The 27,449-nt window shown below is 40.7% G+C and overlaps 1 protein-coding gene across 1 annotated transcript; it reads right to left on the reverse strand.

The window, feature by feature from the left end:
• Positions 1 to 1,313: 1,313 nt before the first annotated feature.
• Positions 1,314 to 25,655, reverse strand: si:ch211-180f4.1 (uncharacterized protein LOC100144405 homolog). Its single transcript, XM_036579346.1, has 2 exons — positions 25,408 to 25,655; positions 1,314 to 3,800 (listed from the first exon to the last, which is right to left on the reverse strand). The coding sequence occupies exon 2, from the start codon at positions 3,692 to 3,694 to the stop codon at positions 1,457 to 1,459; it is 2,238 nt and encodes a 745-aa protein (XP_036435239.1). The 5' UTR covers positions 3,695 to 3,800; positions 25,408 to 25,655; the 3' UTR covers positions 1,314 to 1,456.
• Between the last annotated feature and the right edge of the window lie 1,794 nt (positions 25,656 to 27,449).

The following is a 27,449-nucleotide window of genomic DNA, read 5'->3' on the forward strand; positions in this document are numbered from 1 at the left end:
AATATAATATCAGCATTTTCAGTATTTAGTGCGTCAACTCTTTCCCTTTATTACAGCTTCCATTCTTTTCTGGAGACTTGCTTTCATTTTTTTAAAGAAATCTGCAGGGATATTTTTTTACACCTCCAAAGTTCAGTCTTAGAAGCTGGTTGCATTTTCTGCTTTTCATAACCCAAGTAATCCCAAACACATTCACTGATGTTGAGGTCTGGACAGTAGGCTGGTCAGTCCATTATTCGGAGAGCACCAGCAGCTCCACTGTTTGATGTATCTGTCTCCTTTTCTCAGTCAGGACAGCTAGACATCCTTTCAGACCCATAGTGCTGAATTGTCTTCTCACAGTGGAAGGATGGACAGAAACACCTGGATGTTTTCAGATCTGAAGCAGCTTGATTTTCTCCTCTCTTTCAAAGATGAAAGATTTAACTGCTGTTTATCTGATGGGGACAGTTTTGATGGTCCACCAGGTCCTACAGTCCATTTTCTGAGTATCTTTTCACCATTTATTGAAATTTAGATTTGCAAACCCCTGTTTTTTCCATTTACTTTCCTTTGATTTCTCCTTCCTCTTCTTATTACATGTAAGAGATCGTCTTATGAATGTAAGATACAAATGAATAACTTGTATATAATGGCTATTTTAACTAGAAATGTGATAAATGAAAGGTGGTCTCTGACTTTTGCACAGTACTGTGTAGGCCTCTATATGATACTTCATTGAATTCATATAAGTGAAAAGTGTTATTGATCAATAGTGACATAAACGTCTACATTCAGAAATTTCTTCCAACAGATATTCAAAAGTGCAAGGCCAAATAAACACAGCTGCGTGGCTGCTGCAGCAAATATTAATTATGCTTGACAGCTAATTAGTTGCAGGTACCACTGATTTCGCAACAGCTGACAAGTGAGATTTATTGTTATTACAATACAGGAGATAATAAATGCAGCGTGTTAAGATACAGAGGGAGAACGTGTCCGTGAGAGTGAGCATATTTCCGTGTATGTGTGCACGTGCTTCTCGCATCTGTGTATTTTTAGAAGTGAAGGAAGGAAAAACAAAGGTACGAATTACTTTGTGAGCACCGAAACAGCATGCAAGAACTCCATGCAAGAAATGTGTGAAGATTTTGGTTCAGATCTATGATGGAGATTGATGCTCATATGACAAATAAATTATACAAATAATCAACATATTTGCATGCGTAATGTTAAACTGTTCTCAGAAAGCTTATTGCAGGGGTGTTTGGCTGGGCACTTGTAAAATTCATCTACTCTGTACACGACCATTTCACAACTGCAGCCGAGTAGTGTTTTCGGCCAGGGAAGGTAATACAATCTAAAAATACATCTTCCACAATGACATCTTAGTAAGTAATTACATACTTATCTATGTACAGCACCATACATACTTTGAAGTGTCTTTTTCTACTCGTTCCTTGTGAAACTCGTGAAACTACCACATGTACGTCTTTGAGGTGTCTATCTGTGAGTTCTGGGGGTCAACGGAGCCGTCCTTCTCTTTCTCCGTTTCGTTCTCCCACAAATTGATGAGGGGAGGGTACAGCTCGTTGAGGGGAATAGAGGTGGCGTGCTGCATGTACTTCTTCAGCGAGTGGTGACAGGACTTTTGCTTTATTCGTCGACCCATGTAAAACACCAGCAGGGCCATGATACAGATGGCGAACATGGAGCCCATCACCGCTGCCAAGGCAACGTTGCTCGGTTGGGCGACCATCTCCACGGCAAAGCTGGCTTCTTTGGTGGTGACATTGATGCAGGAATGCTGGGTTTGCTGCTCCGCGGACGACATGGTCAGGCAGACTCGGTACTCCGTGGAGGGCAGCAGGTGAGTGAGGTTGTATTCTTGGACGTCTACAGGGACTTTCGCTGTGTAGCTGATCTGAGGGTTGTCGATTTTTATAGTGGCGCTGAGCCACTTCGGTTGCGGCAACTCACGGCCTGAGGCAGGGGCAGATGGGTATACTTTCCATTCCAGTACTACAGACTGTGCATGGATGATTTTTGCCAAGACAACCAGAGCTCCTGTGGTGTTCACCCCCCACTGCAGGCCTGCTCTCTGCCGATCATCTTGCCAGTTGCTTTTGTCCACGTATACCGACACGCTCCGAGTATCCGCACCTTCTGCGTTCCATGCCACACATGTATAGAGACCGGCATCCTCTGGTTCAACATGGAGTATCTCCAGAGCACCTTGATCTTGCATTCTGTGCTTTTTAGCGCCCACGCTTCCCTCGTTCAGTGCTGTGGATGCAGTCTCCGAAGTTACTTTGTCACCTGTGGGGGTCACCCAGTAGAACTGAGGGACAGGATCTGCCACAGCCCAGCAGTCCAGTGTCAAGGGCTGCCCAGCCGTGACGTTAAGCTGAGGAGGGAATGCATGCAGGGATATGAGTGGCAGACAGGTGTTGCTGGCCAAGTTCCAGTTGGTTGACACCACTTCCTGGAGTGAGTGCCCAATCAGGTGCGGAGGAGAGGCGCACAGAGTAAGCTGGGGTTCCAAAAGCTTGAGAGTCGACTGGTTACCGAAGACTGGCCCCCAGGTTGAGAGGCAGTCACACCTGAGTGGGTTGCTGTGTAGGCTTATCTCATCCAGGTTGGGGAAAGAGGCTAAAACCTCATGAGGGAGGAGGGTGATGTCATTGTTGTGGGCCAGCAAAGTGCGCAAACCACCCATGTTGTGGAAAGCAGCACGGTCAATGTAGGACAGATGAGGGTTGTTGTAAACCTCCAACTTGGCCATCTGCGGGAGACTGGAAAACGCGCCTCTCTCCACAGCCACCAGCTCCTCCATGTTGTTCATGCTGAGCTCCTCCAAGTGGAGGAAGTCCTGAAAATCACCCTCCTGGATAGAGACAATAGGATTCTTGTTAAGGTCGAGGAACTTCAGGTTTGGTAGAGAGCGGAGGGCGTCTTTGGGCACGGCTGTCAACTTATTGTCAAAAAACGAAAGACTCTCCAGATATTCCAGTCCTTGAAAAGCTCCAGCAGGTATTTCCCTGAGGCCCATGCCAGCCAGCACCAGACTGTGCAGTTTAGAAAGGGGGTGGAAGTTCATGTCCTGCAGTCCAAGTATGGGGTTCTCACCTATCATGAGGATCTCGAGGTTCGGCAGAGACTCAAACCATTGACTGTCAATAGCCACCAGTTTGTTGGAGTTGAGATGAAGCCTAAGCAAGCTCCCTAAGCCAGAGAAGGCATTTGGGCCAATCGAAGATATCTGGTTGTGGTTTATATAAAGCTCCTCCAAGCTGACTAAATCTTTCAGGCAGAAATCGGGAAGTTCTTTAATCTGATTCTCCTCTAGGTAAAGGGTGACTAGCTGGGTTAAGTTACCCAATCCGACATCTTGGATGTGCGTAAAGTGATTCTGAGAAAGGTCCAACTCCGTGAGGTTGATGAGACTCCGGAGCTCTGAGGTCACCATGGAGATGTTGTTGCTCTGGAGAAGCAGCACCTGAGTGTCAGCAGTTATATTCCGTGGAATGGCGCTTAAGTGGAGCTCATTGCAGTCCACAGTCTTGGCTTGATGGTAGACCGACTGAGGGGTGTACCACGGCCGGGTTTCACAAACGCACTGCGCCGGGCAGAAGGAACCCGCCAGGGAACAGCGACACACAGCCAAAACGAGGCAGACGGAGAGCAGTGAAGCAGAAATGGCAGTTCTCTCCATGCTGGGAATCTGTGGGGAAATCTCAAGTGCTGGTCACACTCAGTGGCTGATGCTTTGGAAAGGTAGACTTCTACAAAATGGAGGAAAGACCTCGGCTCGCTCAGTCCTGTGAAACAGAAATGAAAGAAAAGAAAGAAGTTATCTTTAAGAAAGAAATGGATGTTCTTAATTGGATTCTGTTTGTAAATTTACATTTGTGTTTATATATATATATATATATATATATATATATATATATTCTCTGCAAATGATGGATGTACCTATATGGGAATTGTCAGGCGATACTGGTATCCAGTATTATTCATGTATGTATTGGCTTATGCTGATAAAGATATATAAACTTTTCAAACATTTAAAGTCGGGAAATATAGCTGGTTTAGCATTGCAGAGAATTGTAACACTTACAACTATTAGGTTGCAAATACAGAAAAATGAATCATGAAATAACGGTCAAGTCTAAACATCTGCTGATACTGACAGGCTTCCAACTTTTTTCCGATAGAAATGTATGAAGAACAGAAATTTACAATAGAAATGTATAAAAAAAAATGAGGTTTCTCAAATTAAAAGGACTCAAGGACTGACAGGTCTCCTCTCTTTAAGGTTACAAACAGGAACAACTGTGACATATCTAAAATGCATAAAAATTGCAGTGACATATCTAGCTTTATTCGGCTTTCTATCTACTTTCCAAATCTGGCAGAGGGCGGAAGGATCTCTTAGAGTGATAATTTATTATTCAGCTATCTTTCATGTTGGTCAAAGCGAGTGCAATCGTTTGTGAGTGTACTGCATTGTGGCCGCTCGCATGCAAAAATACACCTGCCAAGGCTCACTGAGAGAGAGGCAGATAAAAGGAACCACACATCAAAGCCTGAGTCTCTCAGAGTCGTCTATCTCAATACTCTCGCGAAATGTAAGCGAGCCTGCAAGAACTGCGTGATCTTGTAACCGCTGAGTCTAACGGCTCTCCCAGGGCCTATAACTATAAAGTGGCGGACGCAGAGTGAGCACGGATGCTGTAAAAATGATTTCAAAGCACTTTATTTCACTCTAAATCTCCACAACACAAAATAACCTCAGGGCCCGGGCATCACAAAGCTCAAAAGTGTGTTTAAGTGTGCAACATCTAACTGCACAAATTTATCAAACAATGGTGTCAATGCTAACCAAGGATCAGCTCCCACCTGACCCAAAGACTGCTTTCATATGGATATGAGAGGCAAAACAAATATATTGTGTTAAATGTTGCTCAGAAAATATTGATTAACTGAATCCTTCATCATAAGCTAAGCATAAGATAAGCTGTCTTACTGACTAAAAATACATTTGCATAAATAGAAAATTTACATTTTTGTATTGTGATGAACGCATAGCTTAGGTTGAAGTGTTAATCTCTGATGATGAACTTGATCTTCTTCAACAAAACACTGTGGCACCATGCACACACACTTAGCAACTCCCACTTTTTCGCTAATGAGTTAAACTGAACTGACAGAAAGTGAGAGGAGGGGAGCTGGAGGCTAGAGAATGCTAATAGACGCTGCTACAAAGCGAATCGTCATACGTCTAAACCAGTGTTCTTCATGTCTAGCCCTGGAGGGCCATAACGCTGCATGGTTTACTGTGTTTCCTGCACCAAAACACCTAATTTAACGCACGAAGGCCTTGATAATTAGCTGATGAGCTGAAGGTGTATTATCAGTGGCCAAATTGTAATTGGCTTGGTGCGGTAGTGGTTTGGTGTACTTTATCTTTTTTAGCATGGGGAAAACACCTTTCCAGCTATCGTTCTTCTTATGGTGTGATTAGATTGCCAAGACAATGTGTTTTTAATAGCATAATAGAACCCTTTCGGGAGTTTTGCTGCAGCCGACTATTAATATAAACAGTTTGTGACAATCTCAAAGGCAATCATATTAATTCAAATGGGATGGAAAGAGGGATGGCAGTTTTACAAGGGGGTGGGGTGTTTTTTGTCTTTTTACTTTTAGTTGGGGGATAGCGTCCCTTTGCACCCCCACCCCTCCCCCACTCTTTTTTTAAGTAAGAATAAACACAGACGCAATGATAAGATATCGGAATGATAACATTTTCAGCAGATATTTGAAAAACAGTCTGACATTGGCAAGATGTTCAGTTTTAAATGATATTTCAAACCAATATTTGATGATGTATTTACTGAACTCCTGAACAGCAGAATGTTTAGGTAATGCTGTGTTACTCCTCTAAAATGTCTGCATTTTGATCATTTTACTGCATTTGTAGCTTTACAGAAACACATTATATTTTTCAATAATGCTAACCAGGATAGTTTCTCCATTTCAGACATGTTTATGTATCGGCAATGGTATCAGCATCAGCAGATATGTGCATGAAAAATATTGGATACAGGTGCATCACTACCCAGACATTCTAGTGCTGTGCTGTGGGAGTGAAAAACACTTGTCTAAATTATACCATGGCGCTGAAGAGTTGCCTGTGCCTCTCCACCTCTGTACGTTATAAAAGCAGACTTCAATTTAAATTGATTTAATTCAGGCTTGATTGATTTAAACAAAAATAGAACTTCCAAACCAAACATTATACAAATTATTTATCATATTGATAACTTACAGTAGGTCTGGGCACATGGCATGCACTGTTCTATGATTTTTGTGACTGATTTCCAGTAACATCAATGTGTAAAGCAGCTTTTGGTTCTGGCAAAGGGCCAACCAGAGGTCATAATTCCCTCATTAAGCATAGAAATATGAGTAGTGATGCATGTGAAAGTAACTGCCTCTTCAGTAGAACAACACAGCACCATGCTCTTTAAGGTGAATGGAAATGGGAAAAAGGAGCAGGAAACAATCAGCTTGCTTAAGCCACAATCATGGACTTACAAAGTAGGGCTGAACGATTTGGGGGAAAACTCTAACTGCAATTTTTCTGACTGATTTTGCAACTGCGACTTTTTTTGTGATTAAATTCTATAAATTAAGGTTCAGGCCTTTTTTTGTTGTGAAGACCAGAATATTGACCTTTCCTGGTTTGAGGCTTCACCCCCTGAATGCAGTCTGCCAGACTGTCAGTAAGCTGTGGTTGTGATGTCACAACACATGGAGGTTTGGTTGCCTCTGATTGTTCTCATTTGTCTCCAGGCAGTTCAGAAGCTCTGTGTTATGAAGTTTCCCTTCTTAAAACTTAAGACGAATTGTGATTTCGATATAAAAACAACTTTTCTTTCAGTCCTATTACAAAGCTGTTTTCTTTGCCTCAAATTACATAGGCTGATATATCCGCACCGATTCTTCACACCGTTTTTGATGAGAAACACCACTGTAAGTCCCAAATATGAGTCTTTCTGAGTCGTGTTTACAAAGAAAAAATATAAACAAGCATTTTGATCATAAAGCTTTAAAGAAATATTTTGGATAAACATCAAACTGATGTTTAACCAATCCACCAAGAGGCTTACAAACACTAGAGGTCAACGGTCAACCAAATCTTTTATCTAAATACATCGGCTGATCTACTACGTCTGGGGTAAATGGAAAATTGTGTAAATTTTATTTTTTTAACCAAGAAATTCTCTTCATATGTAAATTGACTTCTGTAAACAGCAATTCTTAACTGTTTTAGAAAACTCAGTGCTGGTGTTACCACAGCTGTGCTGTCCTGTAATCCCTGATTGTGGTTTTAATCAAATTTATGAGTTTTTTTTATCACTGTATCACTGTCATATTGCAAAGCGTATGTCTCCATAACTGGTCCAATAAACTACTCAGGCAGCTTATTAAAAAATCGTCAGTGACAGAAGGGTGACTACAACCTCCATGCAATCAATCATATTTCCCAGCGGACGTCCCCTCAGAAGTCAGAGCTGTCGAGAGCCACACTGCAGCTGTGAGACACCAAACCCCAACTGTCTCCGTTTTAGCGACTCACATGTGAGGGCAACAGCTGACAAGCCGAACCCGACATATTCCTCACAGACATGTAGAACAGACTGCCTGTTCTGCCTGCTTGGGTCTCCGGCTGCTTTAATGTGCCCACTCTGTGAACGTCTCTCTCTTCAGTAGAATCGCGCTCGTTTGGAATCCTCCAGACAAAAAGCGGGACACAGACAAGCCAGTGAAGCTCAAGAAGCAGCAGGCAATGAAAACGAAAACAAGACAGGAATAATCTCAACCCTTCTACAACCCACCTCCACCCCCCGCTCCCTAAACCCCACCCGCTCCACGCACTGATTTCTTTCAAGCAGTGCACACAAATTGACTCCCCGGAGGGTTGCGTCAGGAGGGGGAGATGAACGGGCCGGCCGGCCGGCCAGCGGCAGAGTGCACGATGTTGTGCGAGGGAGGGTGAAAAAGGGGGTATAAGAGAAAGTGACCCAGAAATGTCTGCAGACAGGAGCTTTCAAAGACATTCTGATTCTGGGATTTCCCACACTATGTTAGTGCAGCGCGCCTTTGATTTTTCCTGCTGGCCCTTGGGCGCAATGTTTAGTTTGGTTGCTTTGTGGAAGTTCGTGAGCAGCCTCAGCTTTTAAGGCAGGTCCATCATCCGGTGGGTTATCCGTCTTAGCAAAGGGTCCATATCGTGTGAAAACCCTTTTTCCTTGCTTCTTTTGCCATAAGAGTTTAATGTAGTATGCAAATATTGTTGGGTTTTTTTTAGAACATACAGTCGTATGCAAAGGTTTGAACATCTGTCAAAATACATGTTTTGTTGATTTGCTAGGTGAAAATAAGTTTACGTTCTCTACAGGGAATAAACTTACATATTGTGCTTTGTTCTGCACATTTTAGTGCACATTTTCTAGTTATTTGTCGAGAACTGGGAAAAATAAAACATAAAATATAAAGCTTTTGCACAGGCCACATTTAATGTTTTATTTTTTCCCCAATATGTTAAACTCATCCAGCAAGTAAACAGAAATTGTGCCTTAAAATCTGCAGAAGTGTGTTCTCTGCCTCTTCACACAGCACCGTACTCTTTAGGCTGAATGAAAATAGGGTAAAAGAACCGGAAATGATACGTTAGTTAATGCAACAATAATGGACTACAAGGCTAATGTAGCTAACAAGTGATGGCTGCCAGAAAAGATTCCTATTTCAGCAGCTTTCAGCTCAGTTTAAAACACTGTTAGCTCTCTTGCACTTGCATCCTGTAATGGCACGTTATTATCCTAATTTAATTTTTAATTAGATTTTTAATTTAATGTTTATTTTCTTCTTTCAAATCTATTGCTTTTAATCATGTTTTAATCACGTTTTTAATTTCTATTCTACATCTTTCTACATTTTAATCTGAATTAACTTTGCATGTTCTCATTTGTAAAGCACTTTGAATAACCATAGTGTATGAAAGGTGCTATATAAATAAACTTGCCTTGCCTAAATCGTCCCACACGTGTCTCAGACTGTGTGTATTCTCTCGAATAGACTTCCTTGTGTGTTTTCTGACACTGTATGACATATTGTAACTGCTATTAGCTATGTACATCATACAGTCGTAGTATTTTGTCTGTGTATTTTTATAGATGGTAGTATGTCATACAGTGTCAGACACCACATAAGCATAAGAGATGACTTGACTAGTTGACATGGTTTGAGGCAAGTTAGTGAGATTTAGGCATAAAAAAAAACGTTCCAAGTCAGAATTATTCACCACAGTACTGAAAGAACCCAGACATCTGAAGCGCTTAAACGCTGCCTCACAGAAAGTTATTACAAATACACTGTTGGCTGAGAAATGGTTTCATGAGATAAAGTTTTGGTGTAAAACATATTTTTAAAATCCATTTGTGTGGAGAGGAACACACAGGGTGTCGTAAGGCGGAATACCCAATGAAAATTTATTTTTTTCAGATTTACCACTATTTTACCATCATCAGCATTACATACAAAAAAATCAGAAGGCGTGTAGGTTCACTGGCCGTAAATAAAATGGCTAAATTCGCAATCCTTGTTTCCTATAACCACTGCTGTAAAGAAAATCTAAGCAAGCAAATTTCTCTACAATGCAACATTATACATCAAAACACTGTGAATTTGTTTACGTTCCAATGAGTTATGCAGAAATTTTGAAAAATCACTGGAATTCCCTTATAATCAACTTCCATTATGTGTTAGTTCCAGTGCAAAACTGGAACATGCCTTGGCTGATCAGCTACATTTGATTTAAGTGGACAATTGTGTACATTTTTAACTAGACCATCACTTTAAGCTGTGCATGAGTTGACCGAGTTGAGAGAGGCTGTTTCAGTGGCCGCTGTCCACCTGACCTGCCTTTCCTTTTTCTCTGAAGGAGAGAATCTCTCTGTGTCCATGACACACCTAACTGCTGCCGTATGTCTTTGAGCACTACTCTTGACAAGGGCACACTCTGGTATCTATTTTGGCCACTGCCCCATGAGGTGCCTGCCTGCGCTGGTCGACCGGGCGGGAGAGTGAGTTCTGGTGTCCGTGTCAGCTCTGGAGTCTCGTCCTGAGCGCTCTAAGCTGCGTTGAGAGTGGATCAGCTGTGGCCCATTCTGCCTCGGATGTGTGATGGTCTCTAGCACGCCTGTCTGATCACATTAGCGTGCGGCGCGCTCGCTCAGGACGTTCCCCTCTCGGCCCCTCCGCACAGCAGGAAATGGGGCCACCTTGCCTGATGCCATGGCAACCTGACAGGAAGTAGCAAAAGGGACCAACCCTTAGGGCTGCTGTTGGTGATGCGCGCTGTGGGACTATTCACAGCGTTCAGTGAAACGCGGAGAGACGGAGAGAGGTAGAGAGAGAAAAAAGGGGGGAAAGGGAGGGGAAAGAGAATGAGAAAGTGAAAGAGTGAGACCGAGAAAAAGAGCGGAAAGGGAGAAGGAGAATGACAGTGAGAGAAAAAGAGAGAGAGATGAAGTGGGGTGGGACAGCAGAAGTGCATCTGGAACACAGATGCACATCGGAGGGAATAATTTAAAACGGTCTCAAAAAACATTAAAGCCAAAGACTTACAACGCAGACAAAAACACACCAGAGGAATTCAACTAGAACAAAGTTTCCCCATCCTTGTCCTGGAGTGAGTCTCCCTGCACTGAAAATGTTATTATTTTCCCTGCACTAACACTCCTATTTTAAATTCCTAAAGCGACGGCTGGGCCAAAATTCACATATACACTTCTCATTTACCTCACATAGGCCTGCCACCATCATGAAATTTTAGCTTACATTTATTGGCATATAAATAATTCCAATTAGCAATTCAATTGAAAGCTGTTTTTTCGTTCATTGTACGCAACTGTAAGTACAAACCTTAAGTGGTAAAATTGGCTCATTAGCCATCTTGCCTCTTAGCTATCCATACTTAGTACCTCCTAACTGATAACCTCCAAAGATGATACTAATAACATTCAAATAAACAAACATCACTCACTGCTGCCCTCTAAAGATGATATTAATAACCTTCAAATAAACAAACATCACTCACTGCTGCCCTCTAAAGATGATATTAACAACCATCAAATAAACAAACATCACTCATTGCTGCCCTCTAAAGATGATATTAACAACCATCAAATAAACAAACATTACTCAATGCTGCCCTCTAAAGATGATATTACCGCCATCAAATAAATAAACAGTACTCACTGTTGCCTTTTAAAGATGTTGTTAACAAACATTAAATAAACAAACATTACTCATTGCCTCTTTCTAAAGGTGTTGTAGCACCTTTTAGTCAGTAGTACTAAGTAGTAGTAGAACTTTTCTTGTTTACATAAGACTCACAATGTGTCTCAATAAAAGCATTTCCTTTTTCCCTCTTTATGTTTACACAGACCTGTCCAATATGTGTGTGTGTGTGTGTTTACATATACTTGTCTCTACCCAACAGATGAAAATGCAGCCAGTTTCCATGTTGACATGTAAACTTATAATCATTAAAGCTAACAACAGTGGAAACTAATTGCACTAGTTGTCTGAAGTTTGCTTCTTTAGTTTCCCGCTGTAGCAACAAGGCTAATGTAGCTAACAGATAATGGAAGTCTATTTGTTAAGTAATCTCAAATAGACCTGCCTATATGATTTTCAACCTTGTATGACATGTTGTTATTATAAATGAACGTATGGAGCTGTGTGATACAGTGGCAGAAACCTCAGCTATTTTTAGGTTCAAGAAGAAATTGTGTACATTTTAAACCTTTTTCTAAAGACCCCACATTGGCCATTCCAGAAAATGTTTTTTTTCCTTAACTCTGTTGTCAGATTAGCTAGGACACTGTTGTATCTCTGTGTGTGAAAAGTTGTGACTCTGAGTTGAGCTGCTAGCGAGCAATGATGAGTTAAAGTTAGTGAGAACCCCCTGTTGTGAAAACATTTCACACCTGTCCACAAAGACGGCCGTGCCGAGATAAAACAGACCCCATGATTGGAGCTTTATTCATCTCAAAAAATCATGCAGAACTGCCCCAATAAAAAACAGCATATAAAAACAATAATGAAATGGCTAAAGCTTTCCGTATAAGGTTAGCAAACATACTGGTATTTTTTTTTAGCTTATTATTGTTACTAGGCTGAGCTATATGGAATTGTCTTTTTTTGTTTTAACCACAGTGTCCAAATAATTTAAGCCAAAGTTCATGGTTTGTCATGGAAAACATTTTTTGTGTGGAAGCTACAGCAAGGCTCTGTCTGTTCAGCAAGCAAGGCCATGGCAAAACAGAAAAATGCTGCCTCACGCTGCCATAGAAACTTCTCAACTCAGATAACATAATAGGACCCTTGTAGGACATGTACTATGCATTAAAAAAAAAAACTGACTATGAGAAAAAAACGATGTACTGCATCTTAAAGCCATGGACGGCACATTTTCTGACATTTAAATCACCCAACTTGATTCACAGTGACGATGGATGCGATATATTGGTGATTCACGATACCACTGGCAATTTGCTCAAGCCTAGCACAATGGCTCTACTGAACTAGAACCTGGAAAACACTAATCTAGAACAGCGCAGTAGTGACACGACAAGAGAAAGAATGACTCTAAGAACTACTGAAACTAACGCCAAATCTTAAAAGCTTGAAGTGACGCCTGAAATCTAATTATCTCCTTGACAGTGTGTTCAGATTTCACTGCACATATTTACCAACAAACAACTTTCCCGTGATTTGCTTTAATTACTTGTCAGACAAAAGGAACGTAATCAACTACTCGACAGAAGAGGTACCCTCATAAAATGGTGTCAGCCCAAATAACCAAGACCTCCTTTAACAAGTTAATGCTGCTGAACCCAAACTTTCTGAAGTTATCCTCGGATGCTGTGTTCCAGTGTCTGCTAGGGTAACTCTGAGTGACAGATTTATCCTAATCCCCGTGACCTAGTCCCACACTAACGAGAGCGTGCCACGCTCTTCGCCAGCAGGCCTATGAAATGCCTCCATATCCTCTTCCCCTTGAAGCCTCGGTCTGTGATGTTTCAGCCGAACTCTCCGTCAATACAAGGCTGGTTCTCACACTGCTTTTTTGATCGCTCTAACTAAAGCCCTTCAGGTTCTGAGCTGCCAACACTGTCTGACTAACAGCTAAAATCGAGAAAAAATTCTCTTCTGCGTTCATAACGAACGTTCATTGCTCAGCCCTGAACGAGAATCCACATAATGATAGTTTGTCAATTAATCATTATCACAGAGGGACAAATAACATGTCTAATATTCTAGCAGTGCAACATGTTTTAATTTTAAAATATATTATTCAGTAACTGCTATAAATGATTTGGTAACTACTATGAAACTAATATGCAGGTTAAACTACTATTCAGGAGGAAGTTAGGAAGCTGTAAACGTTATATTTTTTTGATACACAGTGATATAAATTATTCCATAATTACTGATAAAGCTGTATAACATTTAGAATAATCTTTTAATGAAATTGACACCCAGAATGCCTCATATTCAAATCTCGCTTTGCGCAGTCATTTTTACGTCAGAAAATACTATAAAAAAGATTGCAATTTATAATTTAATATTAACCATTTTTTTTCCGTCATAACTTCTTGTAGTTCCCAAAATACTTTAAACGTTACAATGATGTCAAGATTTTGTATACTTGTTAATAATTGTTAATATATTATTAATATAAAAATAATACACTAATGAATTCATCAAAACTTTGTATCCACAAATAGGCAACTTTACAGGACAAGGAAAAACGTTCTCAACTTTTAATGAAAGTAAATGGAGAAATCGTTTTTCCTGGATAATTTTAGACCATTTCTGTTGTTCCGTTCACCATAAAATTTGGACACAACATAAAAGACGACTGCCTGTTTCAAGTTATGTCAGAAAATGAAAAACAACAAAAAATGGAGATACAAGGTTTTGTCCTGACAGCAACGATTTTTTATTATATATATATATATATATATATATATATATATATATATATATATATACATATATTATACGTGTATATATATATATATATATATATATATATATATACACATACGTATGTATATATGACACAAGAAAAAAGAGACAATCTATGTTGTTTTGGTCTTTATGGTAGTCATTTGAATATCTAATGTTCACACAACCACATATCTTCATCATATAAATCTCATCACAGAGGCTCTTGGAATTTACATCAGGTTCATTGGGTTCACTTTATATGGCACGTGGAGAGACCTGTATCAGACAACACGTCATATCATTAGGCACCAGTATGTAAGGCATGATGAAGTCCGTACTGCCCATCATGCTGTACTTGTCTTTTTTAAACAGCAAAAGCCATAAGCAACAACAGATCAAAGATTCCGTGTGAGCGTGAGTTAGTGAACTGCCACATGTCAAAGACCACTGTGCTAAATAAGAAAGCTATTGAATACAATCTAGGGAGAAAAGCTCTTGCTTGAACTCTGGGACAGATGTTGGTCAGTTCATTTCTTAATAAAAAGTTACGTTACTCAGTCTAGTGACCGGGCAAAGCACTTTGCCTGGCTCACAGTTTAATTTAAGAGAGATTATCGAGCCAGCTGTTCACGAGACCAAGTTACCAGCGATAGGTCTCTACCTTCGAGCTGTTTTTGTGGAGGTTCATTTTTTATCTTTGAGCTGAAATTTTGTTCATTGAAAACAAACATCCTGAACAGCTTCATCTGTGCAATACTAATGACCCCCATCATCCTGGCCTGGAGCACTGCGAAAAGCAATCAGCATTAAAGGAAAATCAATGTCTCGCTGCTAGAGCAAATTATTAGACCGTAATAATGTGAAAATTTCTATTCGCAACATTATAAACTGAACTGAACTGCAACAGCATAGAGTAAGAAAATATACTGCTGTTTTCGTAGCCCTGGTCTAAAACCAGTGGTATTAGGGAGCCATGCTGGAGTATCGTGGTGGGGCGTCTGTGTAGGCATCACAGCGCTGGGGCTGATCTCTGCTTCGGCACGCATTCTTTCCTTCTTATCTGCCATGCTTCTACACAGCCTCTCACATTTGCAAACGTATTGGAGACGATAAAAAATTCATGGATGACTTATTAATAATTGAGGGAGCTGCAGGCAGGTCTTTAATTTTCATCTCTGCCTTTTTGGTAGCAGGCGCGGTGGGGTGGGGTGGGAAAGCAGCTGTTAATTGGCGTGGAGAGCTATATCTGGAGCGTCACACTCTGTCAACACCCCTCGACCACCCTCCACACCTCTGACCCACCCTTTTTCACGCTCCATCTTTCTCACACGTACACAAACACTCCTTCCGTCCCAAATTCCTGACGCTAACTTGATGCCTGACAGGTGCTCTCCCCCGCCCCCTCTTGTGAAGAATATAAATAATCTCCTTAATTTATGGCACAAGCCAGGACTAACGTGGTTCCCCGTGTACTTTTAACGGGGTCTGTCTCAGACATTACCTAAGACTTCCATACAGAGGCTGCCATGCTTGTAACCGAGTCATGCTTTCGCTTGCTGATTTGAAGTGAACTAGAACTGCAGGCGGTACGATATTAAAAATGAAGTCCTATGCTTGGCATGTAAATATTGATAGGAAATGAAACTGCATGGTCTAAATATAACATTTAATGTCAGTTTTGAGAGCTGTATTTGCTGGGACTTCTTTGAGTCACAAGTATCTGTACCAACCCAATAACTAGCATCAGTTTTTCAATTTGGAGAAGACCCAACAGGGATGCCTCGTATTGTCCTGAGGTTACCCAGGAGGTGTATATTTGGTATGATCCTCCCCCCACCTCTTTCTGCTCAAGTCTTATACTTGGCATGTAGATACTGATATGAAATCAAACTGCATGGTCTAAAAATAACATTTAATGTCAGTTTTGAGAGCTGTCTTTGCCGAGACTTCACTTTGAGTGAAGTCTCAGCAGGTATCTGTTCCAACACACCAACCTTGCATCAGTCTTTGCATTTGGGGAAGGCCCAAAAGAAGTGCCTTGTGATGTATTCGCAATGTATTGAGGTTACCCACCTCTTTCTGCTTTAGTCCTATGATAGGCATGTAAATATAAATATGAATACTTGCCAAGGCTTGCAGGTATCTGTACCAAGCCACCAAACTAGAACCTTTCCATTTTGGGACCACTCAACAAAGGTCCCTGTAATATACTGAGATTACTCAAGCAGTATTTATTTGGTGAGGTCTTTTTACCCCCTTCTTTTTGCAGTAAATTATGGGTGTAAATCTCTTGAAAAATGTTTATATTCAATAAAGATTCCTTGGGAAATCTTAGGTCTCACGATGCTAGGTAGCCACAACCTAACATGCTATTCACGAAACAGCAATACAGTATGCTGCCAAATCAATATAAAATGATATGCTGTATTGTTACATGCCAATTATTTGGGTACCACTATTTGGTATGATTTTATAAATACACTAAAAGAACAAATGTGACTGGATTTACACAGTAGTGGATCACACATGATATTACACCAAGCTTTTTTATGTTTAAAAATAGCTTGAGAATTTTACTTAAAAAAAAAACAATTAGTGCATCAAAACAATTAGCTGACGTGGGTCAAGACTCCTCTTCCTTTTTCTCATTCTATCACCACTGACCAGACCAAAGAGTGCCACCATGGACAGCAGACATGGTTTTCTGCCTGCACGGGTGCTCAAGAAGCTCTACATGTGTTGTTTATTCACTGTCATTTCCTTCTACTAAGTTATATACACTACCAATCAAAAGTCTGAAATTCTAAGACTCTAAAATGGCTGAGAATTAAGCTAATGTCCGTATTTCAAAAGCAGAGATCAAATTTTAAGGCTGATGACTTGACAAAACAAGGACAGTGTCTCGGGAAGCAGTACTCTTATAAGGCACTTAAAGCTTTTTGCATGCTAACAGCGCCCTCTTATGGAGAATCTTTAGCCTGCTAAACATGAGTGAGTGAGTTCATATAGTAGGCACGTTCATACAATACTTTGCTTCTAAAAATGAAGTAAAAATAAGTAAAATAAGTAATAAGTAAAAACATCGAGTATGTTATTTATCTTGTAATAACCTATTCTTAACAAAATTCTTAAAATATTGAATAAACATCTAAGAATAGCTTTTGATGAAAAACATTCATATTAGATATGGGCGATATGGAAAAACACACACCTCAAGAAATTTTACGATACCTCAAGAAATTTTACCACATGTATGATACCTCAAGAAATTTTCATGATACACTACGTCACCATGTTTGCACAAATTGCAAATTATTTTGACATATGTCACATACTGCGGTGCATTAAATCCAAATATTATTCTTTGCAGTGACACATGCAGTTGGTCAATTTTGTAAAAGTACTGATAACTATAATATCATCGCTGTCCAACGAAAAACGTATCTCTATTTTTTGTAATTTTTACTTTTCTGCATCATTTGAGCTCAGCAGCTGTCCTTTACATTGTGTTTCATTTCATGATGATTGGACCAATAGAAATGCCCCAAAATTGCTTAGAACAAAACCTTTTTCCATTAACTTACATTGAAAGTAAAGAACATTTTTGCCCTCTCCTGTAAAGTTACTATTTTGGAGATACTTGTGAATTATTGCATACAAAATGACAAAAAAATATTAAAATGGTCAGTGATTCCAAAATTCTAAATGATACTGTATGTGCTACTGAATCCAGATCTGACTGTGTGTGCGCTAGAATTGATCACACATCCAAACCTATGGTAAACATCAACATCAAGCAGCCTCTACAGCTGTATTTTGGAGCGAGTGCAGGTCTGAATCGCCAAAAAAAAAACAGCATAAGCATTTTTGCAAGGAAAAAAAAATTAAAATTCAGGAGCTTCAGTATTTAGTCTCCTTTGCTGTTGCCGACAAAGGCAATTTCAGTTCCCTCTGCTGTCATCAGTGAGCAGATCAGTGAGCCCGGCCGGGGGCGGGGATTATTACTTACACTTTAAAATGACTTTTAAGAGAAATCCTGCAACATTTCAGTTCCATTACTATGTCATTTGAGATACTTTTTTTATCCTAAACCACCTGCTCAGCTGCTCTCCATAAATAGAACGTCTATATGTGCTGTGAAGTAAACATCTAACAGCCAGCTGTTTCTGAAGCTTCTGTTTCTGGTTGTTCATGAAGGCATCAGCACTACCAGCGACTGCATAATAGTCCGTGCTGATAAAATGATAAAAATAAAATGGAAGGAAGCTTTTCTTTTTTTCTTTATCTCTGTTTCTCATTCTCTTTTCTCTCTGTTGCACTTTTTCACCCTTTTTTTCCTACCTTCTCTCTCTCTCTGCTGCAGTGTTCGTGCCCCTGTGCAAAAAAGAAAATCATTCATGATTGAGCTGATAGAGAAGTTGTGATAACATAGGGAGGGCAAAAAGGCAGGGAGGGAGAAGGAGGAACAGAGAGAGAGAGATGTAGAGGAGGAGAGATAAGCCAACACATTGTCAGAGAGGAGAGATACAGTAGATGGAAGTGAAGAAGCTGGTCTCGGGGGAGTAAAGCCTTGCTCAAGGACGTGCCCAGGAGCTCTTTCATGATCGTTTGCTCTGGGATATAAAAGCCCTGGCGCTCTCTCTTGCTTTTTTTTTCCTCTCTCTCTCTCACTCTCTCCACCCACAGCATAGCTCCGTTTGAACGCTGGACGCTCTGTGAAGTTCATTTAGTGCGGCCTCTCCAAACGAACTGCTCCGTAACCAGTCTCTTCAGGGTATTAGCCTGAAGTACTGACAACATCCTCCACACCACTCAAGCCAGCCGTGAAGCATCTGTATGTCCAGCAAGCGCACGAAAGGCAGGTCATTTCACACTGAATCATCACGCACGTTACACAAGGCTCTCTGCAGCAGAGTGGCATTAGCAATTCAATAGTGCCCCCGTGTCCTTCACAAACACTTCCACTGGAGGATTAACGCAGTTTGGGAACCAATTTAGTGAGCTCCTTCCACCACTGTGTGGGGTTCCTGGAGCCGCAAAGGGTGGAAAAGGGACCACTGCACCTGCATTTCACTCTTTAACTCAAAGGATAAAGACACAAAGCGGTGCAGCTCTGAGGGACTTTGCACTATAGTGCACTCTTCCAGCTGTTTGAAGCTGCATGTGTCCCACTAAACCTGAGGTATATTATTCAGATATTAATCTTCAAAATTCATCAGCAGTGTAAAAGGTGACAAGTTCAGAAACCCATCCCCTGTAGCGGGGTCCAGTGACGTTGTTCCTAGGAGAAAATTTTGGTGATTTTAACATGGAAATTCTGGTGCACTCTGAGACTGAAATGAACTGTGGAATTAACTATTTCACTGAGTTCAGCAACTACGCAAATACAAGTCATGTCCATGCACTGTTTTTGAGATATTTTGATTTATTTGCTTAAAATCTTTACCGTACCAAGGTTAAAAGTTCAATGTCTATTAAATTTAGCATACATCTTCTTTTGAGACTCCACTTCTATCATAAATAGTGGCCACTTTGCCAATCATTTGTGTCCTACTGCGTTCAAAAAGTCATGCTGTGCTTGGACCCTGATGATCGCTATTTGTGATGTAATTTGTATACGGTCTATATACAATTATGACAGTCAACAGAAATCCACAAAATCAATTTCAAACAAAAATGAAGTGGTAGCTGATTTTCTTGGTCGCAATGTTAATGTATGCATATTAACCTTTTTTGCCAACTCTTATTGAACAAAGAATTCCGAACATGCAAAACCTCACTGCTTACGAAATGTGGCTCTCTTTTCACTTTTCGGTAATGTTATCTTCCACAAAAAAGCAACACTGTATATGTGGGCTGGCCGAATGATGACCATGAACTGCTGTTTTGTTTGGTTTGGGTATGAGGAGGGATTTCCACCCCCCCCACCCCCAAACTGAAAAAAATCATCAAATTTATACAGTTCATGTGAATTTGGCAGTTATAGGCTGGAGGTTAGGGAACCAGCCCTGTGACCGGAAGGTCACTGATTCGATCACCTGAGCCGACAGTACATGAGCCCTTGAGCAAGGCACCTAACCCCCAACTGCTCCCCGGGCGCTGTGGATAGGGTTGCCCACCACTCCGGGCAAGTGTGCTCACTGCCCCTTAGTGTGTGCATTCACTATTGTGTATGTGGTGTTTCACTGCACGGATGGGTTAAATGCGGAGGTGAAATTTCCCCGTTGTGGGACTAATAAGGGTCTCTTAATCTTAATCTTAATGGCATAGTCATCACTCAAAAAAAGGCAATGAGTTTGCATGTATGAATGTTGTGGGTGAAATCTTGGGACTAGATCCACCTGGACCAGCATTACAGAGAAATGTAATATTTATTACAGATGTCACATACGCAGTAAAATGAATAAAATATTCCTTCTGCTCTTCTGGAGTACAATAAACACATCAAAAAAACGCTGGTTTAAAACATCAGTCAAATCCAAGCAACAAATATCTGCTCATACCCTATGATTCTGATGTGATTATGCATCCGTACTAAACAGCGTAGGCCTACTCTTGCTGCCCAGTTGTCATAATCTGGATCACAGAAACAGAACTGTAACATGGGCTGATTAATAAATATCTAGACTGGTGATAAGTGGGCTAAGTGGGCTATGGTTACACTGGGAGTAATGAGTGCAGAGGAGACCTGCACATTACTTGCTAAATGCTATTACAAGTGAAGAGGCACAATTTGAGTAAAACTGTCAAAACTATTGAGTAGTAAAAGAAGAAGAGAGATGAAATTTGATGAGAGGATAATCCACTGCAGCACCTAACTTCAATAACATTAGAGTTATTATCATAGCCAGACAAATAGTGAAACGCAGTGAATCAACTAGCACTAGCTGGTATTGACATTAACATTAGACTAGCTGTTGCAGAACCTGAACTCGATACAGAATGCGATTTTGTTGCTTTTAAAATGGTAAACTATCTCCTGTGACTAAAGTCACCTACCAAACGTCCATGTTAAGAGATACTGCTGTACTATGCGTATGAAGTTGTGTCAACAAAAACATGAGAGTAAAAAGCTTCCTAACTTAAAGAGCCCATTTCCTACTTTTCTGTTATGCCTTTTTCCCCTGAGGTCTGCTTACAACATTTTAACCTCTTTCTAACCTTCAGATTTAAACAGGACGTTTTTGTAATTGTGCCTTTGAGACTGATGTTTACATAAATGATCTGTGTTCTGATTGGCTGCCATGTATTGCGAAACACTCCTTATAAAGTAAGCAGTGAACGGTATATTTTTGAAACTTTAAAAATGTTTATGTATTATATATACAACTACATACTAAAAGTCTTTTATTTTAAAAATATGAGGAAATTTTGGTTTTCCATATTTTGGGCCATTTAAAATTAGCTTAGGCATTTTTGTGTATAAGGTGTGTCTAGTTGGTGTGGTTGGGGGTTGGGGGAGCGGACTGACTCTAAATTCATAGTGCTACCCCCTACACCTTCTGAAACCATGATTACACCCTTGGTAACAAACTAATTTGTAACTACTTTGAAAGTAATGGTTAAACAGATATTAGATTCAAGTCGTAAAAAAGAAGATGACTTTTTCGGTTGCAGGTAAAAGGGCACAAACCTGATTATTACAAGCTGAGCTGTAATTATTACAAGCTGGCGTTTAATGTTTTAATGTTAGCAGTTCCTTCCTCCAAATTATAGTTCCTTAACAAGCAGTTTGTTGCTACGTCAGAGGAACGAGCTCCGCTCACTTGCTGCAGCCAGCAGTTTGTTCTCCAGCTCCACACAAACCAACACATTAAACTCGTTTCACACTCGTTTTTTCCTTTTCTGCTTGTTTTCTCCTATTCTATTCTTTTTGTTTTCTTCTATTTCTATTCTTGCTCAGGACAATTACCTTATTTCTTGGTTCATTATATGATTTATACTTTCGCTGCACTAATTCTTGTGCTTGAGCGTCTCCTACAGCTGTTAAAGTCGCTGCTTAGGTGATGCTACAGCCATCCGTAGCCGGGAGTCCTAGAGAGCACAATTGGCCTCGCTCTCTGGGTGGGTAGGATGGCAGGCGTCTCCCCAGCGCAGGCGTCTGTTAGCTGACATAACATTTTCAGCTGTCCAATGACGTTGCGTGAGCAGCAGTTCGAAAAGAAGCGGTGCATCAGCTTGCGTGGCCGGAACTAATTGTTGTATAATAAGTATTAAACGTCCCACATCCTACATTTCTCTTGTATTATATAAGGTCCACTTATTACATTTGTGTGGTCACATGTACTGAAAACAGTCATAATTCATTTATACATGACCATTTTCCAGCCTCTCTTTATCCCTTAGAATTAAACAGACTAATTTTGTTACTGTGCCTTTAAGACTAATATATGTAAATGAACTCTGTTCTGACTGGCTGTCCTGAATTGTGCTTGATTCAAAAAACAATCAAGGCTAAAACGACCCATATAACTTCAGTGTGTATGGGCGGGGCTAAACTACTGTAGGCTGAATAGGTGGATAAGTGGATGTGGGCATACGACAATATCGTTATCCTTATAAATGTTGTTATTGTGATGCACAATATGCTTTTCTGAGCATCTCGTGGCTATCGTCCATATTTAAAGAACACTGAACGAGTCCGTTTCATTACAAAGAGAGCATTAATAGGCCTGTTTAACTGGATTTGGTGCAGTGTAGTATGTGAAACATTAAGTAAACATCATGGTATTCATAGATTTGATAGCAATTTATAAATGTGGCACTACTAGGAGCATTGTGATATTGAGGTATCGTGTATCATAAATTGTCTTAAAGTATTATGACATGATATTTTTCATATCCCGCTGCTACATGTAAATGTGTGTCAATGCATTGGTTTTAATGACATCATGAAAACAGAAAAATCAAAACAGGTTGTTTTGGCAGCTTTGTTTGGATTATATGGACAGAGGAGTGAATGGTATGTTTCAAAACTTTAACAATGTTTACCTATTACTTCAATGTCTTCTATTTCAAAAAAGAGAGAAAATTCAATTCATTTTTCCATGTTATGGGCTCTTTAACAGCTAGCAAGCAAGACAGCTAATCAGACAATTTGGCCAGTTTAGACTTGTACTTCAGTAGCTGTATACAATGGACAAAAAAAGACAAACTGTTAATTGCAATTATTTACATGGCAGTTCATCATCAGCTAAAATTTCATGTGACAGGCCGGACTGTATATGGATTCATACTCAGTCAAATTACAACCAAATTACATCGCACTTCACAGTGTGCGTTCCCTGTCTGGAGTCTTGAGGTGTGAATCTTTTCTGTCAGTAACACAGATCACTGTGTACAGACATCAGCAACAAGCACTCCATCTTTACCGTGACAGGACAGGGGGAGGAGACACGACACTCTGAAGAAGCCTAATGCTCTACACAGTGTGTATGCAGTGTTTGTTATGTGTGGCTTTGTGAAGAGGACCGATATTAATTATCACTTTTCCAATGTCTCTGGTTTTCTTACCATCTGTTTTCTTGTTTTTTTTAGAGCCACACGCCATTTTCTTTCTGCTCTCACAGTTTGGGCTTTCCGAGCTGCAGGCCTATTTAAAACTCCGAAAGCACATTTCATGCAAAGCTGGAAATTTTAAGCACTTTTGGAGTCAAACAGCTAAATCACATTAATGGTAAATCGTGTAAATGAGGCATATAATGATTAAAAAAGAAACACTGCTAATGACCCGTCATTTCTGGGACGAATATCCCAATGTTTTAGCCTACAGGGTGACTGATGGACTAAAAAAAACACAGATGACAAATAACTGCATTGTAATTAATTTTAAGGAACTGCAAATATGATAGCCTGCTGTTAAAGATACTCAGTTCTGCTACACAGTCAGTCTGCTTTGAGGCAACACATCCCTGCAAGAGGGTCAGTAAGATGCTACAAATGTACTCCAGCTATAAATAGCCCATTCTACACCGTCCCTTTAAATCACATCAGTTTGTGTTAATTGACAGTAACTGATTGCTCAGAAGCTCCTGTTACAGTGAATAGGTTTTACACCCTCCATGACAGGCATAGTGTTGCATCAATTGGAGCAAACGTTCACCTTTTAACATCGTTCATTCTAAACAAACCAGGGGGGTTGAGTGCCCAAAAATGTCCACTTTATAACACGATATAGCATGACTTTATCATAGGCCTGGGTCACTTCAACATATGTTATGGCATATTATAACAAATTATAACATGCCTATCCTAAACAAACCAATCGGGTTGAGAATCCAGTTGTGGTTTGGGTTCCTATAACAAGCCATTATATGGTCTAATTCCAAACCCGTTAATAAGTAGTCAGGATCAGCTGGACCCATAACGGTTAGAGGTTAGATATAGATACATATGGTTCTTCCAGGGTTCTTTACTAAAAGGAATGATTCTATTTAGAACCATGAGTCCTATATAGAACAACTTCATGCACAGAAATGGTTCTTTGCAAGGTGAAATGGTTATACAGATTGATGGAGATTGTATTGTTTATGGTTCTACATAGAACCTTTTTGAAAATGGTTCTATATAGCACCAAAAGGGTCGTTATGTTGTTACAGGTTTGTAACAATAGAAGAAGCCTTTTTGGTGCTATGCTGAACCATTTTCAAAAACATACAACACGTTCTCAGTCAGTCTGAAGAACCATTTCACCATGCAAAGAACCATTTAAGCATGAAATGGTTCTATATAGAACCATTGCCTTTCCTAAAGAACCTCTAAAGAGCCATTTTTTAATAGCGTGGCTTCATTTTGAAGAATCCAATAGGTTTGAGCCCTCAAAAGTGGCCTGGGACACTTTAACCCACAGTATAACACATCATAGACTAGTTTGGTTGAGCGCCACAAAGGTGGCCTGAGTCGCTTATACTAACGTAATAACACGTTATAAAGCTTAATTTTAAACAAACCAATGAGCTAAACACAGATGCAGAGAGCGAGTGCTCCCGTTATTAAGATGAATTGCAGCCTTGTGTCACCAGGTTATTATAAGCACACAGATTAATCAGAATCGCGGAGGCTGAGCAGATCTGGATAAATGTGATCTCGTTGATCCAGTGGAGATCGCCAGTAAAGAAACCGGAGGATCCCACAACGGAAAGGTCCAGTTGTTTTACTTCTTGAGAATGAACCTCGTGTCTTGACTCAAACTGAGCGTGATACGAGCGCACCGCCGGTTATTTATACCCCTTCTGCTTTATTTAGCTAGCACACAAAAATAGAGCATAAATCGATATTTTCCAACTTGTCCGACTGAGGTAATTAGCAAAGGTGCTAAAAGTAAGTTAACGCCCTTACCTTCGGCTAACGGCTCCAACGGTCACGGTCGCGCCTCTGACACTTTCCACAGAGCGTCTCGGGAAACAGTATCAAGCCAATTTTCATCTCTACTTTTTGAATTTTTGGTTTTTCAGATTTTTTAACGCGACATCCACAGCCATGACCTCGGTTTTGGGGCGTTCAAACCTGCTGCGAGTGAACGGTAAGCCCGGCAGAGACGATTCAACCTGCTCTCTCCCGCGTTGTGATCTTTTTTTATCCCCCTCTCCATCCACCCGTATTCCGACAAGCCCCGCCCCCTGCGCTCGGATTGGCTCGTAGTATCGCGCCTCATGCGCTGAAACGCGCGCTGATTGGCTAATGGCATCCCGCCACCCGCGCTGCAACTGGTTTGTAGTTCATATTCACGAGTGTTCCACCGCAGACCGCTCATTGGAGGCACTGCTTACGAGTATGAACTAGTAACCAATCCTAGCACTGGAGGGGCGTGGCCTTTTCTGAATACATTTTCTGAAAATTAACGGTTCTCCTATCGTCTTTTCTGCCACCGCGGTTGAAGCGGCCTCGACAGCCAATAGGAGCGCAAGGACGGCTTGTTTTCACCAATGAAATGGAAAGAGGGGGGCAGCGTTCTATTGCCATAGCAATGATGTAATGGTCCACTTTTCTCACAGAGCCCTCAGCTCTACCGTCCCTGCGGCAGTACGAGGATGAGGAGAAGGGGGGCGAAACTGAGAGAAGGGGGGAAAATAACCGATTTCATCACCAATAGCTCATACAGTACAGAGTAATCCATCTTTAAACTGAAACACGAGACGTTGATGAGCCGTTTCTGATTCCCAAAAGCGTATGAGCTAACCAGTGATGGGAAAACATTACATCAAACATCATGAAAAGACAAACCTCTACCTCTTATGGGCTTATCAGCCTAAGTGGGCAAAAAAATAAAGTTTCAAGTATTTGGAGTAGTTGCTTATTTCCTCCAACGGCACTAAGGACGTTTTCTACTGCACAAAGTACCAGAATATTTAATTGGCAGAAAGCTGGACTTGAGCTTTTCCATTGGCTATCAGGTCAGTACCAAGGGTTCCAGTGTTATGGTTTTTGGTACCTGTTCAGGATTGGTCCTAATGGCACCCTCAATGGTACTCAAGACTGTTCTCCTCTGTCTTTGGTTATAATTGCAATTCCAAGTCATAATAATGCATTACATGATCAGTGCACCAGAATCTAAAACTACAATGATGTTGTGTTTACCAATATTTAAGAAGGCACAGCTGATGCGCAAGTTGTTGTGCTTTATTAAACGGCTGTAGTTGGCCACAGCTACGCTGTACACACACAGAGTATTGTCAACACTCGCTCTAAGCCTTGCTACGTGTTGCTTCCCTTTGCCGTCAGCATTAGACTAAGAATGTGTCCAAAACGTAAGGCAGCTGTCTCAATCCCTTGCATCCTGTGCTGTCTCATAAGTCAGTGCCTTAGAAGGCAGCGCTGTGCTGGTGTTTTCTGCTTTTTTTTCTACCACATCGGCGTGGACACAGAGAATTATGGGATATGTAAGGCAGTGAGGGATACGTCTACGCTGCCTTCAGAAAACGGCCAAACAGAGGAACCTCACCAGGCAGCGTGTTACACAAACATGGGATTCAGACATGACTGGCTGCCTTCCTGTCTCAGAATGCTGCATGAGTAGGCAACGTTTACTGCGTTTCAGACACAGCCTACCTCAGTACTTCCTAGTCTATACAGAACACAGCCATGGCAAACCCCGCCTTCAGAACAAGAGCCCTCATAGAAAAACCCAATGAATAAGTGCTTCAGAACAATTACCCAGAAATTAACATGCACACATTACTGAACATGCTACAATATGTTGATGTGCCAATGTATAGAGGAGTTTGCTAAGGTGACATAAGCTAGAAAGCTATGCCAACGTTATTGCTGTTTTTGCTAGCCCTCATTAAATAAGTGCTTTGGTCATATTTTCACACCTGAGAAAGATAAAGATAAGCTCTGTTTGGTTCTACACAGGATTTTCTGTAGTTGACATTTGTGTG

Source organism: Colossoma macropomum, unplaced genomic scaffold, assembly GCF_904425465.1.
Source record: "Colossoma macropomum unplaced genomic scaffold, Colossoma_macropomum, whole genome shotgun sequence".
Classification (NCBI taxonomy): domain Eukaryota; kingdom Metazoa; phylum Chordata; class Actinopteri; order Characiformes; family Serrasalmidae; genus Colossoma; species Colossoma macropomum.